The sequence below is a fragment of the Epinephelus moara genome, chromosome 7, assembly GCF_006386435.1.
Source record: "Epinephelus moara isolate mb chromosome 7, YSFRI_EMoa_1.0, whole genome shotgun sequence".
NCBI lineage: Eukaryota > Metazoa > Chordata > Actinopteri > Perciformes > Serranidae > Epinephelus > Epinephelus moara.
Genome location: NC_065512.1, coordinates 4130928 through 4148977, shown reverse-complemented (window position 1 = coordinate 4148977; position 18050 = coordinate 4130928). Strand labels below are relative to the sequence as shown.

The 18050-nt window shown below is 43.9% G+C and overlaps 1 protein-coding gene across 1 annotated transcript in view; it reads left to right on the top strand.

Moving 5' to 3' along the window:
• The window catches only part of kdm6a (lysine (K)-specific demethylase 6A), a 61464-nt gene that overhangs the window by 25784 nt on the left and 17630 nt on the right, over positions 1–18050 (top strand). The window contains exons 7-13 of the mRNA XM_050048413.1: positions 4057–4111; positions 4538–4572; positions 8767–8860; positions 13910–14036; positions 15871–15969; positions 16308–16527; positions 16917–17057. Of these exons, the coding sequence (XP_049904370.1) occupies positions 4057–4111; positions 4538–4572; positions 8767–8860; positions 13910–14036; positions 15871–15969; positions 16308–16527; positions 16917–17057 (771 nt within the window). The remainder of the gene's footprint in view (positions 1–4056; positions 4112–4537; positions 4573–8766; positions 8861–13909; positions 14037–15870; positions 15970–16307; positions 16528–16916; positions 17058–18050) is intronic.

The window sequence follows — 18050 nt, the reverse complement described above, 5'->3', positions numbered from 1 at the left end:
TTTGATATTATAATTCATATTAATGCTTAAGTCAGCACCTCTGATACAGTCTCTTAAGGCTAACTGAAGTACGGCTGCAAAGACTATTTCCATCATCAGTTACATGCACAGTATGTATATCTCTGCTGCCAGAGGTCTCTCAGTAGAAACAGTAACAAAAGACGGAGCAATGCCGTCATTGCAATCAGTTTCTCCTGGTTAAAATTCATTTAGTGTTCATTGTTCAGGAGGTTCTTACCTGGAGTTAAATTATTCACCCAGATCTTTTTCTCTCCAAATTAAACAGACCAGGTGATTTAAACTGGTAAAAACACTGAATAAACCCAACTGCAACAGATACGCAGGACTTCTATTTTTGCCGGACGCTGGAGCACAACGCAGCAAATCAGCACAGAGCAGATCGTGCGGGGCAGGAAGTCATGCACAGAAACAAAATAAACATCCGATTAATTTTCAAAATAAAATACACAGTGTTCACGGTGGATCATATTTCCCTGCACTACACCTTGAAAACTACATAATGAGCAGAGGCAGGCCTGAAGTCAACAGGTCAGAGGTTTTCAGACGTCATTTCACCCTGTTGACACCATGGACGAGGAGATGTTAATCATGGAGGTGCACCCAGATGTCTTCCTACTACTCCTCTGGTTTTGTGGTTCTGTTTATAGAAACTACATCTTGTTATATCGCACGGTTATGCGTGAATTCGCGAGATCTCGTCGGTCCTCGTGACTCCCGCTGTCCGGCGGAGCTGCACCGCTCTGCACAGCAAACGCAGCCGGTGGGTGTTGACGGACGGCGGAGCACACAGCGGATAACCAGTGTAGCCGTTCCACAACAGACACGCATCCAGTTGAATTCCGGCGTGACTCATGTGTAAAGGGGATATGATGCAACTGACAGGCGACGGTAACCAAATGGCACAGACCATGCCATTGATTAAAAGTACAGATCTCTCTGGGTTCAACTATTGTTTAGGAACATGTAAACACACAGCTCAACAAAATATTTAACATTGGCTAGTCCTTTAAAGGTCCAGTGTGTAGGATTTAGGGGATGTATTGGCAAAAGTGGAGTAAAATCTCATCAGTAGGTTTTCTTTAGTGTATAATCACCTGACAATAAGAATCGTCGTGTTTTTGTTACCTTAGAATGAGACATTTATATCTATGTAAGGACCAGGTCCTCGTCTGTGTAAATCGGCATGTTCCACCGCCATGTTTCTACAGTAGCCCAGAGCAGACAAACCAAACACTGGCTCTAGATAGGGCCATTCGCTTTTTTGTGTCGACCATCGTAGTTAAAAGGTCTGATTTGTAACATGAAACCGTTTTATTCAGAGTTTTTACCGGTTTAAATCACCTGGTTCGCTTGTTTCTGAGAGGAAGAGACGTCTGTGGATAATTCAGCTCCTGGTAAAAACCTGAATTCTTTTGTCAAAAAGATCAGAAAATAGTGAAACGTGCCCTGCATCATTACCACGAGCCCAAGGTAAAATCTTCAAATGTGTGTTTTATCCGACCAATCCAAAGCTCTTCAGTGTATTATTGTGTATGACAAAGGAGTGAAATCAGCTAATGTTATAATAGTTCCTGAAAGAATAATTGATGCTCAAAATGGTTGCCAATTAATTTTCTGTTTAAGTGATTGATTAATTGACTAATTGTTGCAGCTCTGAACTGAATATTTTATTCTATTATTGTTGATTTCAGTTGTTCATGATAGTCTGTCTACCCTGCTAAAATTAAAATGAAGGCTGTGTGTGTCGGAGATGACGCATTATGTGTGTGAATCTGTGTGTGTGTGTTGATCCTTGTGGTGGTTCAGCATTGAGCTAAGTGGGCTGCACGTGCTGCACGTCCTCACTCTGTGTTGGATGCACCCCTCCCTCTTGGTCCTGGCTCTTTTCCAGCAACACACACACACACACACACACACACACACTCACACACACACGCACGACTGCCCCAGTTATCTACAGGAAAGGGTGAGTGCACGTTCAGAGGAGCAGAGATTGAATAAAGGTAGGAGAGGGAGAAATGAGAGAGAGGAAATGGAAAGAGGGGAAAACAGGAAATTGTTGGAAAAGACAGTTTGCTGCAGATGATGAGTGCCGGGAGGAAGTGAAGAAAGGATGCATGTTTCATGGTGCTTCCTCTTCATTCATCCCTCTTTCCCTTTGAGCACGCTGGATGGAGGAAGAGATTGAGAGGCAGTGTGTGATGGAGAGACGCTGCAGGTTCTTAGAATACATTTTAACCTAATTAGGAGCCGGCGACTGCGTCTTCTGTTGCACTTCATCCCTCCAGTCGCTGCTAATTTAGCCAATGAGAGACTTGCAAGAGTGTGTTAGTGCGCTGTGTATTTGCAAGGTGATGAGTTGGCTGTGTGTGTGTGTGTGTGTGTGTGTGTGTGTGTGTGTGTGTGTGTGTGTGTGTGTGTGTGTGGAGAGGAGCTTTGAGCTGAGGAAGGAGGTGAGATAGAGGGGAGGAGGGAGACGGGGAGAGGTGGTGTGCGCTGCCGGTTCCAGCTTTGAGGTATTGTGTGTCATCTCTCTGCACTCTCCACTGCAGCCGTCTGCTGAATAGTAATCAGTGACACCAGGATAGAAGAGGGGGAGGAGGGAGAGGGAGAGAGAAAGAAAGATAGCGGAGAGAGGAGTGAGAGAGGGAGGAAGGCGAGACATGGGGAGGGAGGTGGAATGCCAAGCTGACAATCCTGCTGCATTATCTGCCTGGTGGCAGAGCAAGTGTGAAAGAGAAGGAAGGGAAGGAGAGGAGAGACAGAGGGAGAGATCTACAGGAGGATGCAGTGGGGTTTCAGGAGGAGTGTGATGTGCCAGCGATCTAGGTAACGCAATTGTGTGTGTGTGTGTGTGTGTGTGTGTGTGTGTATGTGTGTTCTCTGACATTTAGGCATCTGGCTGTGATGAGTGTGTCTGATGTTTTGTGGCTCATAGCTCTGCTTAAATGGAGTTTATTCTAAGTCCTGTGTCTGCATGCACGTGTAGCCTAGATGGCAGATTTTGCCTTTAAGATTCCAGCATTTTTTAATTTTTTATTTTTTGCTTTCTCTCCAAGACATCCACCACAGTTGACCGGTGGAGTAGGGCAGCAGCAGCAGTACAGTCTGTTCTCTAACTGTGTGCTAGAGCCTTGTGTTGGAGGTATTAATGTTCAGGAGCTGTGAGTTTTAACTGACCCAGATAAGAGACACTGCCGGTGCCTTTTTACAAGCACGGAGCTGTGTGAGACTGTGGTGCAGCTTTTGGTGACTGCAATAGAGCCTGTCACCTTGAAGCCACCCATGGGCGCCACAGTGCTCCCTTTACAGATTAACAGGAGCAGACACCTCTCTTTGAATTCAGCTCAGGTGCCTTTCAGCTGCTGGTATGCTAATCTGCTCTGCACATTTCTGATGCACTACAGTGAAGCATAAGGTCAGAGTAAACGTGGCTTAGCAACATGTCAGCATGTGGAGAAAGTAAGAGTTGTATGGCAGCCCGCGGGGGTCAGGAAAAGAAAACCCAGAGAGTTGTCTCTGATGTGTGTGATGTACTCACAGGCTAATCTGTTCAATGACCCTGGACGGAGATATTGGCTAGTAGCGTGCCACGCCTTGGCAGCCAGGCTAAGCCTCTGCAGACATCTGTCTTACCGGCAACACTGTCTTCAGCTCACATGGTGGGAGAGGACGCCGGAGTCTCATTTTGAGGAGTGTGTCGTCTGGTTTGACGCGAGGAAGGAGGGAAGATTGGAGCAAGATGAGTGAACCAGGGACAAGAATATCTAAGGTTCAGCCCCTCTGGCGATCAGTGTCCTCTCATGTTACGGTCACCAGGGTTCATTCATGGTTTAGTGTGGATCTGGCGTTGCTTTTAGTGAAGCAGATGAGGAGGAGATCAAGAATTTCTCCCTGGTTCCTCTGCAGGCATCAAGTCTTGTACTTTATGTTCTGAGAGCAGCAGTAATTAGGTGATATTTGCATAATGCAGATTGTGTAAAAGTTTATACATTTCCGTCCGTAATAAAATTCCTCTTATTTTCTTCTCTGCAGCATTTTCAGCTGGCTTTGATCGACTCCAATCTCTGCACTTTGTCCAAAGCTGAAAGTAAGTACTGTCGCTGCAATCACCAGAGGCCACATACAAACCAGCCACGCGCTGCTGTTGTAATGCAATATCAGATGTGATGTACCAGCCTGTCAGCGGCAGGGAGCACATATTGAAAGGGCACAGGAATATTTCTACAGAGCAATTTTTCCTCTCTGCTGCCGTTTCCCTGCTGACTCTGCCCAAGACTGGGGTTGCCTAGGAGACAGCACATGGAGAGAGAACTGGAAGTGCTTGCAAGCACATTGCACATACACACTGTGATTTCAGATTACATGTACACTCTGGGGAAACTGTCCCACTCCCCCTCCCATCTGTGCTCCATACTGTTTGCAATCTGTACCCACTGAGGTCTGCAGGGTGACTGTGTAATATCCATGATTTTTTGACAAGTTAAACCCTCACCCTTCTTTTTTTTCTCCACAGTTCAGTTCCACATCGCTCATTTGTATGAGATCCAGGTAAGCATCAATTACTGTTTCTGTTTTTAAAATGTAGGACACTTTAAACACGCCATTCTTTCCATTTTCACTCAAATTCCAGGAATGTATCAAGGTATGAAAAGTAGATACTGCCCGAGCCCAGTCACCAGCTTGTTGACTCTTGCGTGCTTCTGATATCAAAGTGTGTGTGTGCGACGTTAATACTTCAGCCCGCCTGCTGAAGCGGTAGTTCTAGAGAGGATGCCACATCAGCATTCCTGAGAGCAGGCACACTGCTCTTTAGCTCACCGGTCTGAAGTACACAGTGTAAAAAAACAGAATTATGAATGAAAGTCAACCAGAGGAAGTAAGGTGATGAATCATATGGTTGTAAATCCTCCACTAACAAAGGTGGACAGATTCTAACAGGTTTGTAGGAGTCCATTAAGAGTGTGTATCAGTGCACCTGTAACACAGTCGTAATAAATGTTTAACTACAGTTATGAGTCAGGTGGGTGAAGCTGCAGGCAACCATAGCAACAAAGCTGTGGCAAGCTTTGAGTTCATTACTGACAATTTCTCCATGTTTTTACCAACCTACAGTAAAACTTCAGTTAAACGCCTTGTCCCCCACATTTTGACAAATAAACACCTGTCTCAGTTAGAAGTCTGGGCTGGTTCCCAAGCAGTTCATTCTTTTTAAATAGAAGTTCTTTAAATGTATAAAACCAAGTTGTTGGCTACCTCCAAATTATGTGTCCATTCCTCCATTACCCTGTAAGGCATTCATATTCCTTCAGTCTGTAAGGGTCCTCAGATCAAATAATCAAAAGGGTTTTTCATAAAAATGAATCCAAGTTGTGAGGATTGTTTTAACAGGATAAAGTGGTGTTGTGTCGGTATGTCGGGTGCCGTAATCGTTGAATGCCATGACGCTCTCTCTCTTTTGAGCTTCTGTCTGAGTTAGATCAAATGAATGATTCAGAATTGACATATTATCTGAAGCCTAATTTTTAAACAAGTAATATTCATGCTCGTTTAAATAAACAATTTGGTTGTATTTCCTGATCTTTGCTGAGCAACAGTTTTATGTGAAAGGAGTTAAAGGCCTGTCCTCTCTCCTGAGGGCCTGTGTCCACATAACACCAGCAACTTTTTTTTAGTTGTTCAAAATGAAGAGAATGCGACCAGCGAGATAAAAAAGCTTTTCAGAAAGGCACTGGTGATGTCATGCTCTCCTCTAGCTAGGCCGCTGTCACAACAGAGACAGAAAAGCCCATTTTTTGGGAGCAGATCGGTCAGCGGACACTGGATGTTGTGCTCTAACCACCGAACCGTTGTGAGGTTGTTGTGAACTGTGTAGTCAACCCTCTGTTAACGTAGTGTTGCATTAGCTACCTAGCTATCGTTAATGTCAAGATATTGTTGCCAAAACCCACGCCCGGCCCTCCCCAGTGCCCTGCCACCACTTTTCTTCTGGAGAAAATGCTACGTGGACGTAGGCCCTTACACATTGTTTCTTTTATAACAGTCTCACTCGGCTCAGTTTCGGTAACACTAGCCCTTTTTAGACAGGAATTGTGCAAATTTGCAGGAAAGCCCAATCAGTCTTTTTTCAGCATTGGCAGTATAAAAACAAAATCGGGGAGTGCAGCAAAATGAATGTGCCTTTTTCAGGGCAATGGGGGGCGTGAGCAAGTAACAAAATGTGTAGCTCAGCGTGTGACGTAAACCGTGACGTGGGATGGAAGCAGTCAGGCGGCGATGGTCAGGCGGCGAGTCTCCTGTAAATCGGCCCGTTCTTCACCGTCCCCGTCATCTGACGGTCAATGGCCTCTTTGTTTGCGNCTGTTTCCTGTTTATCCACAGCCAGTGGGTCGTACGTGCAGCGTCATCAACAGCTCCTCCCACAAGTCTTCAACAGCCCCTCCCGTGGCGGAAGGCCGCCTCAGTCTGTTTAAACTAAAAGGGTTCCGCCAATATGTCTACCCTACGTGGCGGAAAATTGGGTGCCTCGGATCAACTCGCCAATCTGCCTCTGTGTGTATAAATGCTAGCAGCTAGCCGGCAAAACAGCCCAACATTCGCGGAAAATCTGGCAGTGTAAAAGGGGCTACTAAGTCTGAGGGACCTACGACACTTGAAGTTCATGCTATGTTGTGCTTGTCACTTGTGTTTTGTTCATTTAACTACATAACGAAGCGTCATTTAAGACTTTTTTTTTTTTTTTGTTAATCTCGTCCTCTGCTCAGAGGGTAATGAGGTCCTTGACCTTATTGGCTCCCCAATTTACAAACATTTTAAACTGCTGTTCTTCTTTGAGTTAGCTACTAACTGCTGCTAGCTGTTTTTTAAAAATCTCCCAGTGGTGGGTCACACATGTAGAAAGCTGTCAAAGCGTCCCACCCGTCCCACCCTGCTTGCTCAAACTTTTCACACAGGCATTGATTTGGCTCTGTCACTATCTCTGCTGCGGGCTTAAAGGTGGAACAACTCTGCACCCCGTTCCATGGTCGTATCTGTGCACAGAACGGTGAGGCAGAATAACTGCACGTTTCCGCCTTGAACAGGCAGTGTGAAAGGTGCTACTGATAAGAGTCCTGCAGCTTCTGCAGTTGTGCCGCTGACGTGCAGTTATTTACTGCACAGCTGCTGCAGATGAGGCGTGTAACTGACTATAAAGGAACTTACAAAATAAACCTTATAAAGACCTATGTCAGTCGCAATGCATTGGTCCTTTGAAATTCTTATTAATATGTAAAGTAAAGGCATTTTAATTCTGCAAAAACTCTACAGTGTGCCTTGGATTATTTTTGAAGGAGACTTGTGATTTATAATTTTTATTGAGAACATATTTCAGCTGTGAAATGAGCCCTTGGATGGATTAAAAAATGAAAGAATATGAAACAATATTGAACACAGCAGGTGCTCTTTGCTTCAGGCATGTCTGTTATTTCCTTTTATTGAAACAACTTGATGCTATTTTTTTCTGGACTCATTGGAAAGTGATGTCCAGGAAAGTTTCAGTCTGCAGCAGCAGCACTCAAAACTGTACATAAAACTGAACAGATGATTTTCTGTATTAGTTATATTTTAGCTCTTTATTTCAGCGAATCTTAAATTGAGAGCTGCAACGATTGGTAGACAAAGAGATTAAAAGCTTTTTTTTAGACAACAGAAAAACAATAGCTAACTATTAGGATAAATGAATTATTGTTAAAGCAATTTTTCCTGCAAAAATGGTGGAAAATGCCGTTTTCATCCTCTTAAATGTGGATATTTTCTGCTATTGTCTGTTTTATATCACATTAAACTGCATATCTTTTGGGTTGGAAAGACATCTAAAGACATCATCTTGGACTTTAACAAACTTCAATGGACTTCTGTGCAGTTTTATGACACTATATTGACCAAACTATTAATCAGGTAATCTAGAAAATCTTTGGCAGTTTAATCAATAAGGAAAATGATCGTTATTTGCAGCCCTAGTTGTGTTGAGTGCTTTGGATTGATCACGGGAGCCAAACAGCTATTCAAATATTGTGTCCTATCAGTGTGTGTCGTCTGGCCCAGGCCTGACTCGAGAACAATCATTAGTCGAAGCAGGAAGGAACCACTAAGAGCCTCTCTCATTTATGTGCCCCGAGTGTCAGTGTTTACCCCGAGGTGTCTTTATTGTGTGCAGACAGGAAGAGTCCGGGACCAGACAGGGAGTGTGTGTGTGTGCATTTAAAGCTGCAGAGTCTTGGTGATGGGGGCAGGTTGCTTTTAAGGAGACTGTCCGAACTGATAAGAGAACATTCAGCCGACACACACACACACACACACCTCAACGTATGAGTTCAGACTCAAGGTCAATAAGGTCGCCAAGTTAAAACAAACAGTGGGCTCACTTCAGACCGGCCAGCTCAGGTTTCCCCAAAACACAAAGCGTGCACTGGAGTGGACACACACCTCGACGCAGACACATACTTAAACCTGCCAGACGTGTTGAGTCTGGCCTGTCCTCTTCCACACTGACCCTCCCCCGTGTGTGTGTGTGTGTGTGTGTGTGTGTGTGTGTGTGTGTGTGTGTGTGTGTGTCTCTGGTCATTACAAGTGTGAGGAGGTCTTAAGACTCTTTGTGTCTGTCCAGATAGAACCATAAAACACACTGACCCTCCTGTCTGGCTTAAACAACCCCTCTGTCTCTCTCCGTCCTCTCATGTCCTCCCCCTCTCATTCTGCCTGCAGAAGAAATACAGAGCGGCGAAGGAAGCGTATGAGAGTCTGCTGCAGACGGAAAATCTTCCTGCACAGGTGAAAGCGACTACACTGCAACAGCTTGGTGAGTGTCCCTCGATCATATCCACTCATACTCTCGGCTTCTCATGTGGAGTCTGACAGATACACAGGCTGAAATTTGCATCAGTGTTTTGTGTCTGTTTCTGTGTCATGAATTAGTTTGTGTGGCAGTGAAGTGATCGTGCATCATACTTTGGTGCTGTTTGGGCGTCTTTGTGTTTTTTGTTGGCATCATGTTGTTCAATGAGATTTCTTTCCACATCACACAAACTTCTTTCCTGCTACTTTCTACCTGTTTTCCAAAGTGTTTATTTGAGCGTTTGTGTTGCAACAAAGCTTTGTTTCTCTTGCTCCCTTCCCCCACACAGGGTGCAGACATGCACATGCACTCACATGCAAAATTATGGTTAGTGAGAAGCAGAGGTGATTCAGGAAACTATTCTGCTGATAAATATCATGCGACAGAAAGAAAATCACTCTGAAATTCTCTCCAGTGATTCCAGTGTGACTTCAGAGTTTGAATTTCCATTACACACCCTTCAACATTCACTGCAATGTTAATTTAAATGCATCCCCACTGCAATTGTGAAATAATGTGTCAATGAATGCATGATGAATGTGGCTGTGTGCAACTCAGAGACAGTAGGAATCTGATAGGGCTGAATATGTGGGTCAGAAGGACAAGGCAGGAAAGACGAATTAAATCATAGAATCAGTTTTGTCCATCTTATCTGTCTGTGATGGAATTTAAATTAAATATTGAACTAAATCACTCCGCAGCAGCTCCATTAGTTTTGTGGAAGCGTCGGACTGAACGGTTTTGCTTTGCTTTGTTAGATCTGGGTGCACAAAGTCACCAGAGAGTTACCAGGCTGTGAGGTTAGCTCAGGTTTTTTTCCAGAGGCAGCGTGCAACACAAGAAGGCACTAATTACAGTGATGCACAGTGACAGGTGACACCACATGAAGCGTAGGAATGTTTGGAGCTAATGTAAATGTGCTATGACACATCGTAACGACAACTCAGATTAACCAACCTCTTTAATTCAGTTCTTAGAAATTCTACATTATGATTCGTTTATGATTTTAAATGCACAGATTTCAACAGGTGATATTGGTGAAATATTCTCACTGAAAGGTAACAGTCGAGCTGCACGTGTGCAGATGGATACATACATTTAGGTTTGCGGACAAACCTTAAGACTACAGCCTTTTTTATCGGGCTGCTACAAAGTCCCTTCTTTACTTCGCACCATGATGCCCCTGTGTGTGATTTCAGACCGCATGCCAGCATCATAGAAGCAAAAAAAGGGGGCGGGTATGACGTAACATAACATACACGTTGCCAGTGCTCTCTAAACAGTAACAATGGAATAACATAGTAACAATCATTTCCTGTCTTATATGGCAGTTGATTTTGTCCTCTTCTTCTTTGAGTTAGCCGCTAACTGCTGCTAGCTGCTTTGTAAATCTCCCAGAGAAGGGTCACATACATAACACATCGTCAAAGCGTCACATTGAAGGTGACACTGGAGGGGATTTTCACTCCTGTCCCGTCCCACTCCCAACTGAGTAAAAGCACTATTCCTGTCCTGTCCCCAATCCTGGAAGAATGGCTCTTGTCCCATCTCGTTCCTGTGTTGGGTTTTCAAATAATAAAAGTGTTTATTCGTATTAAAACTGCAAATTTTGCTAATCCAAAACTAACCATATTCAGTCACCTGTGCAGCATAGCATAATGCTGAAATAATTTCAATAAGTTTTAACAGTTATTTCATACATATTTATGTTAAAACATTTTTATAGTATCCTATTTATTGTTTTATTTTATTTTTTCTATTCTATATTTTTCTTCCAGACTGCAGTACTTTGCCTTCAGTTTTATTTCCTCCGAATGTGTTTATTGTATGCACCTAACACTAGGGATGCACCGAATATTCGGTAACCGAATATATTCGGCCGAATATTGAAAAAAACCACACATTCGGTATTCGGTGGAATAAGTGAAAAGTAAGGCTGAATAATAGCGGCATGTTTTGATAACGCAATCAAACAACGTTCGGTGACGGACTAAAAATGTTGGCAGTGTGGCGATATTTTACTCTGTCCGTCACCGCACTCACATTTGCGACTAAAAATAGTTTAGTGCAGGCAAAATAAATCATTCAGCTCGCTGTGTGAGTTCAGATTTCAACCAGCAGCAGAAACGAAACGGCGAATCCCGCCGGTTGTGGGTTGAACGGGGGTCACAGACACGGTCAGGAATACGTATTCCTGTCAAATACGGCGGCGCATGATAACGGCTTACCGGCGACGGAGAAGTCCAGCTCCAGGTGAATAACTTGTTGTCATGACTGCCCAAAAGTACCTGAACAGCCGAGCCGTGGCAGCACACAGTATGTGGCGTATCGGAGGAGAAACGAGCCGTTCACTTTTCTCTCTTGGTCAACAAACCTCACCGCACTTTAGGGACTGTTCTTTACTTATGAAGGGACTTGTCAGGGGAGGAGGGTGGCTGGTTGATTCTTATTTTATTTATTTATTTTATTTTGATCCCCCCTATGTTAATCACTTATTGATGCTGTTTTTGAAGTATGAATAAGTCAGTAAGTAATTTATTCCATTGAAATATCATTGATGTATTATAGAAAAGTGATTTATGTTTTTATAAATGACAAAAGGCACATCTGCCTCATTTTCGCTGTGGTATCCTGATACTATTCAGAACCGTGATACTTTCACTGGTATCGTACTGTGGGTCCCAATTTTGGTACCGTGACAACACTAATCTGGAGGGGGTTCATCTGCAAAAACTAATGAAAAACTAAACAACGGCATTCGGTATTCGGTACTTGGTATTCGGCCAAGAGTTTAATATTATTCGGCTTCGGCCACAAATTTTCATTTCGGTGCATCCCTACCTAACACCAAGGCAAATTCCTTGTTCATGAAAACCCACTTGGTAATAAACCTTATTCTGACTTAACTGCTGCAACCATGCAGCACGTATTTTGAGCTTAGTCTGTTAGCTTGATGCTAACACGTAATGAGAATTGCAATTAATATGCTAATGTAAATTAGCATTGAGATGATATTGTTTCAACAAACCATCCATTTTCCTTCATATGCAACATAAAATGAAATGTGTGCTCATACTTACAGGCAAATATTTTTACTATGATCTGGAAACAAACTTACAGCTGCTGACTTCACACTGCTAGCTTAATATTGTTATCATGATGCCTGTCCTGCTGAAGAGGGAAGCTAGATGTTGGCGAGTGTCAGTGGGTGACTTTGTTGTCTTGGTAATGAAAAGACTTGATATTTCTTGGTATCCTTCGACCTTTGGACAGGACACGTTCTGCTGCTTTGATTTTGATGCATATCAGAGTCCTGCACTGGTCCATTTTTTTTTAAACCCAGTACCAGAACAGACCCGTTACCTGTCATTATGTCTAAGTCAAAGCCGCACCCATTAATAAAAGTCCTGCGACCCTCCTGCACCCATACACAGTCTCCAGTCCCTCACATTAAGCTGGTTCTCCATTCTTGAATTCCAAATCAAGCGGAGGAGACGTCTCTTTGACTGGATGGTGAAAACATTCAATCGCTGCCACGTTAAGAAACATGTTAGCATGCTCCTTCCACCACCATCAAACCTCCAAAGGATCCTCCTTGGGTGTCTTGAACTCCATGTAGGCTGCCACCTCATCCTCGGGCTGCAAAGTTTCACGTCGGTGACCAATGTGACCACGGGGTCAAAGGTTACACTTGTGTCACTGACTTTCAAAATGAAAGGAATTGAGGCTTGATAATGATTTAGATGTCGAAATATTACACATATACTGCACATTTGCGTTTTATTCTTAAAAATAAAGAATATATTTTTGCTCTTAACTCACTGCCCACCCACGTGTAGTTTATTTTTACCTATGTCTGTATCTGTGAATTTATATATACATATTTCTTTTTGCAGGTTACCCATCGGGTACCTGACCCAGTGCAGGATTCTGTCGCATATTTAAACCAACAGCCCAGTGCTCTTGGGTGGCTAAAAGTGTAGCGTTCCATATTGACATAAAACAGAAATGGAATGGTGTAGATCTCGTTCTTGATCTTGTTGTTTATTGTATTGTGTCGAATCATAAGAGACGATTGATTGCCAAGAAAATGTAATTTGATTATGATGTTTTCAGATCTGGTGAATAAAGCAGATCGTTTGTAGCCTTGAGATTAAAATACACCAGCACTTGGTGGTTTATCAGATCATAATGTGATGCACTGGTTGTTCTCAAAGTGTAGTCAGCTTTTGTATTGAAACTGTGCTTTAAGAGAGAAAAGGAAACCGTTGCTTTCGTGACATTTTATGAATTAAAGCTTTAAGATCACCGTCAGGGTCACAGCTGTGAAAGTGCAGCAGCAGCTGGAATGTTACATTAACACTATTTCACACATTTCTCAGTGCAAACGCAGAGACATTTCCATTCCCTGCCCCTCCACTGTGTAGACACCACCCCCACTAGTCACCCAGTTGTAAAAACCATTCCCAGTCTAGCCTGCTGAGGTTGTCATGGTGACCTGTGGAGCTTGCCACAGGTGTACAGGAGAGGAACTGGGGAGTCTGTGATTGCTTGCGTCTGTCTTCCCGAGAGATTTTTTATTTGCTGTGAATTGCACATCACTGCACAGTGTGAGTGTCTGGAGTGTGTGTGTGTGTGTGTGTGTGTGTGTGTGTGTGTGTGTGTGTGTGTGTGTGTGTGTGTGTGTGTGTGTGTGTGTGTGTGTGTGCGCCCCTATCCCCCTCTTTGTCTGCCTCTGTCCTCGCTTCCTTTTTGGTTGGAGAGCTTTGGAAGGACGAGCCATTTGTGTTGTTTATGAGTGTGATCCATTTGCACATCAGACAGCGGTCTTATCTTTTTCATTGCACGTTGTGTCTCTGGCCTCAGGTGCTTGACTTTACCTGTTTTATGTGATCTGATTCCACACGTTTTAGTTTCTACTCTGCACATGGTAACTAAGGAACAAGAGCAAAGTCAACTCTTGTTTGAGCTGATTCTTTAAGACTCCCCTCTGATCTTTCTCTGTTCCTCCAGGCTGGATGCATCACACGGTGGAGCAGCTGGGGGACAAAGGCACCAAGGACAGCTATGCCATCCAGTGTCTGCAGAAGTCTTTAGAAGCAGACCCGAACTCTGGCCAGTCCTGGTACTTTCTCGGCAGGTAAGGCAAACAAGGGTGTGAGTGTTTGTGTATTTTGCAGGGCTTGCCTCAAACCTGTCGGAGCCCGAGTCCAGATTAGACTGTTTGCTTTACCTAGAAGCCATCTGCCAGTGTGCAGCGATAATAATCTTGGCTACACGAGCTTTTTGTTGGTTGAATATAGTCGATCAGTGCCCCATCGGCCCGACGAGGACACGTGCTTCACACCAAATTCTCCTGTTCCTGTGTTGTTGACGTGGGTTTCTCTGGGGGCAAAAAAAAACAGGCTGAATGCACGCAGGCGTTGGAGCGGATAAGTAAACGACCCCCCTCGAGGTCTGTGCTGTGCCTTTAGGTGTTGACTAGGCTCAGCTACATCCTGGATATTAAAAAGTTGTCTGTTGTTTGTCATCCTCTTTTTACACTAAGCAGTCTGCACATAAGACCCTCAACATGCTGACATACAAGATTTAACCTTTCACCTGCATAGACGCCCCACCTTTCTTATCATTTCTTACCATTACTTCCTTCACTGAAGGATGTAGTTCATAAGTCTTGAACCTCTATCTGTAAATCAGCTGAATCCCTGCACAGCTGCGGAAGAGAGAAATGTTCACCCATGCCACAGTGCGTGAGCTGGCTTGGCTACTGTGTGGATATTTAAACACATATACATATATGCAGACACGTGATGTATGTTGCATGTAAATCAGTCCGTGCAGTGATTGAAATTTCCACAGCAGCACCTGTGCGATACAGCTTTGTGCTACATGGGTGTGAGACAGCTGCTTGTTTGTTTGAGGTCAGGGTTTGCGTGCTTGTTTATGCGTGAAGTAAATCAGTAACGTATCCGAATTCTACCCGGCAGCTGTAGTCTTTCATGTGACGTGAGATGACTCCTGGATGGAGGCAACTGATGTGTGTATAAAACTGCAGCACAGTGATGATACAGACATTTCAGACAAGAGACTTTAATAACTCTTTGCTATGTGCACAGGCCTAAGTAATGATTGTCAGTGAATATATTTAAAATGATGTTTTCAGTGCTGTGTCCAACAAATGACTTTTTAAACTCCCCCAAATGGATTTACTTGATACTTTTATACTCCAGCTACAATTTCAGCCTGTACTACAAACCTTTTAACCTCTGCAGCGTCAGTGCAGTGTGCAAAACAATAAAAAAGAAGTTGACATGCAGCCCTGTTTGTGAACTTCAACACAACATTTCATTGCCGTCATGCAAGTGCTGTTTGAGATGCATGCTATTGTGCAGTGGCACTGCAACTTTTGCTTTTGTTTTCTTATTTGTCAAAGCTCTCTGAGCCAAATTGCCAGTATTCAGGTTGCATTATCCGGCAATGTGAGACAGCGGTTTTTTGTGTGTGATTGGAGAGGTGGAAATTCTCTTAAACTTTTACTCATGTAGCTGTCACAGCCCAGTGTACTGAGGATGCGTGTTTTATCTAAGTAGCTTGACATAAGGTACTTCCATGTTTTGTTCAGTAAGATAATCTTCACAATTGAACATGCTTTTATGATTTTTGAGTCATAAACTCAATTGCCACGAATGAAAAGCTAGCATGAGGCTTCAAAGGAACTACAGCTACAACTTTGCCACTACAACAAAGCTGTAAAGTAAATGGACGACTGAAATTCTGAGCAAATTAAGGAAACGATATCATTGCAACAAGCTTATTTGCTGCACTTAAACAGCACTGCATTTCCTGTGAGCAGATGTCTTACTATGCTACGATGTTTACGCTGCCCTCTTCACCAGGTGAGACTTTTATCTGGTTATATACATGCTTCTCTCATATCTCATGCCTTTTTCCTCTGTCCATCTTCTCTCCTCCAGGTGCTACTCCAGTATTGGGAAGGTGCAGGATGCCTTCATCTCTTACCGCCAGTCCATTGATAAGTCGGAGGCCAGTGCTGACACCTGGTGCTCCATAGGGTAAGAACAGAACTTCTGTATGCTAACGTCTGTGAGTTTGAGGGAGGGAGAATTAGCCGTTTTATAAAAGTTCATCTGTTCAAGGGTGGTTATAGCTCAGGGCGCCAGTGGCTCTGAAAACACCTCGGGGAGATAAAGCAGCTGCAGTGCGACAGAGGACGTAGGGAGCAGGTGGAGAACAGAGCAGCAGGAGATTGAGCCAGGATCTATAGATAGATGTATGGAGGGTGGGAGGGTGGGGTGTGTCCTCTGAGAGTTGGGATGGCTCAGAAAGATAAAGACCTAAATCCTAAAAGATGGCACGAGAATCATCTCACTCCCGTTGCCTCTGCCTCCAGGGTGCTCTACCAGCAGCAGAACCAGCCTATGGATGCACTGCAGGCCTACATCTGCGCCGTTCAACTGGACCACAGCCACGCGGCCGCCTGGATGGACCTGGGCACCCTCTACGAATCCTGCGGGCAGCCGCACGACGCTATCAAGTGCTACATCAATGCTACACGCAGCAAGGCCTGCCTCAACACTGCTGCACTCACACAACGCATCAAGCTGCTGCAGGTACGGCTGCCGTTTCGACTGGTACCACCATCACCCAGCCCTGTCTGTTAGATGTTGTGCAGTATTCTGGTGTGTGTGTATCAAAGTGCTGTGTTTATTGCCAAGCATTGCCAAAGCAGTTGGCTTTTTAAAATGCAGATTGTGCTTTTGTCATTTTGATTTCTGACCACTGAGATATGAATAATGATTCATATTGGTGTGTTTAAACACATTTTTCTCACGTGTAATTGTAAAGCATACCTTCATGGCATTGAACATTTCTGTTATATTCTGTATATGGTTTCCTAAAACACCACCTACAGTAAGCAGTAGTATTTGTAGCGCCTTTTTTTTTTTTTGTTAAACCCAAGTTCAGCACTAAAGTTTGTGTCTTACACAATTTCTCCTAGGCTCAGTTGTGTAACCTACAGCCAGGTAGTCTGCAGAATAAGAGTAAAATGCTTCCTAGTATTGAGGAGGCGTGGAGCCTACCCATTCCTGCTGAGCTCACGTCCAGGCAGGGGGCCTTGAACACTGCACAGGCACAGCAGGTGAGATCCAGTTTATACAAAAGACTACAGCCTCTTTGGAAATTACTCAAACAATAAATTTATGAGGACTATTAAAGCTGAGGCCTCGCTCCAAGTCTTTCAGACGTTTTATCCACATCAGACAATTTCTTAAATCCTGATTTGCGTCCGTGGCCAATGTGGACATCTGTGCTGAAAGATAAATGAGGATACAGTCTGAAGGAACTGGAGCGAGGCCCATATTATAATAATCTAATTACCAGAGTGTAGTTGACCTTCATAGGGCCTCTCCGTGTCACATGACAAGTGTTGAAATTATCGAGCAAAGCTACAAGGAGCTCGTTATGTCCCGCAGCTCTTATCCTTAATGCCAAGATGTACAAATCTTGTGCAGTCATAACTAAGATACTTGGCAAATGTAAGGCTGAAAATGCATGCTTAATGGATACAGTGTATAAGAAGGGTAACTTTGATATTTTTCAGCCTATTCCCCTAAGAGTTTATGACTAAGTGACTAATGGTGACAAGGATTTTTACAAAATTGGTTCAGTATTGGGAGACCACAACAATCGGCAGCTGCTTAACAGGCTGTGAAGGAACCACTTGGGACATTTGTGCACCGTCAATTTAAGTCAACTACAAGAGCGTGTTGTGTCTGACAACATTATGGAAAGGATCCCTACAGAGATAAACATTTTTCGCCCCGTTTCCACCGAACACTTTCGGTACAGTACCTTTGGAACCAACAGTAACCCTTTACACATGGTACCTAGATCCTAGGTCCGTCTAGCACTTCCACCACAGACGGTCCTCTTAAATGTGGGCGGGGTTGTTGTCACTCACCGCTCCGTCCAGCACTCGCTGTATTCGGGGTTGTTGTCACTCACCGCTCCGTCCAGCACTCGCTGTATTTCCTCATCAGCGGTGACACAGAGTTAAGTCCTTCTTAAGGCCCATTTATGCTCAACGTTAAATACGGATCCGGATACGGACGAATGGGCCTTAAGGCAAGCT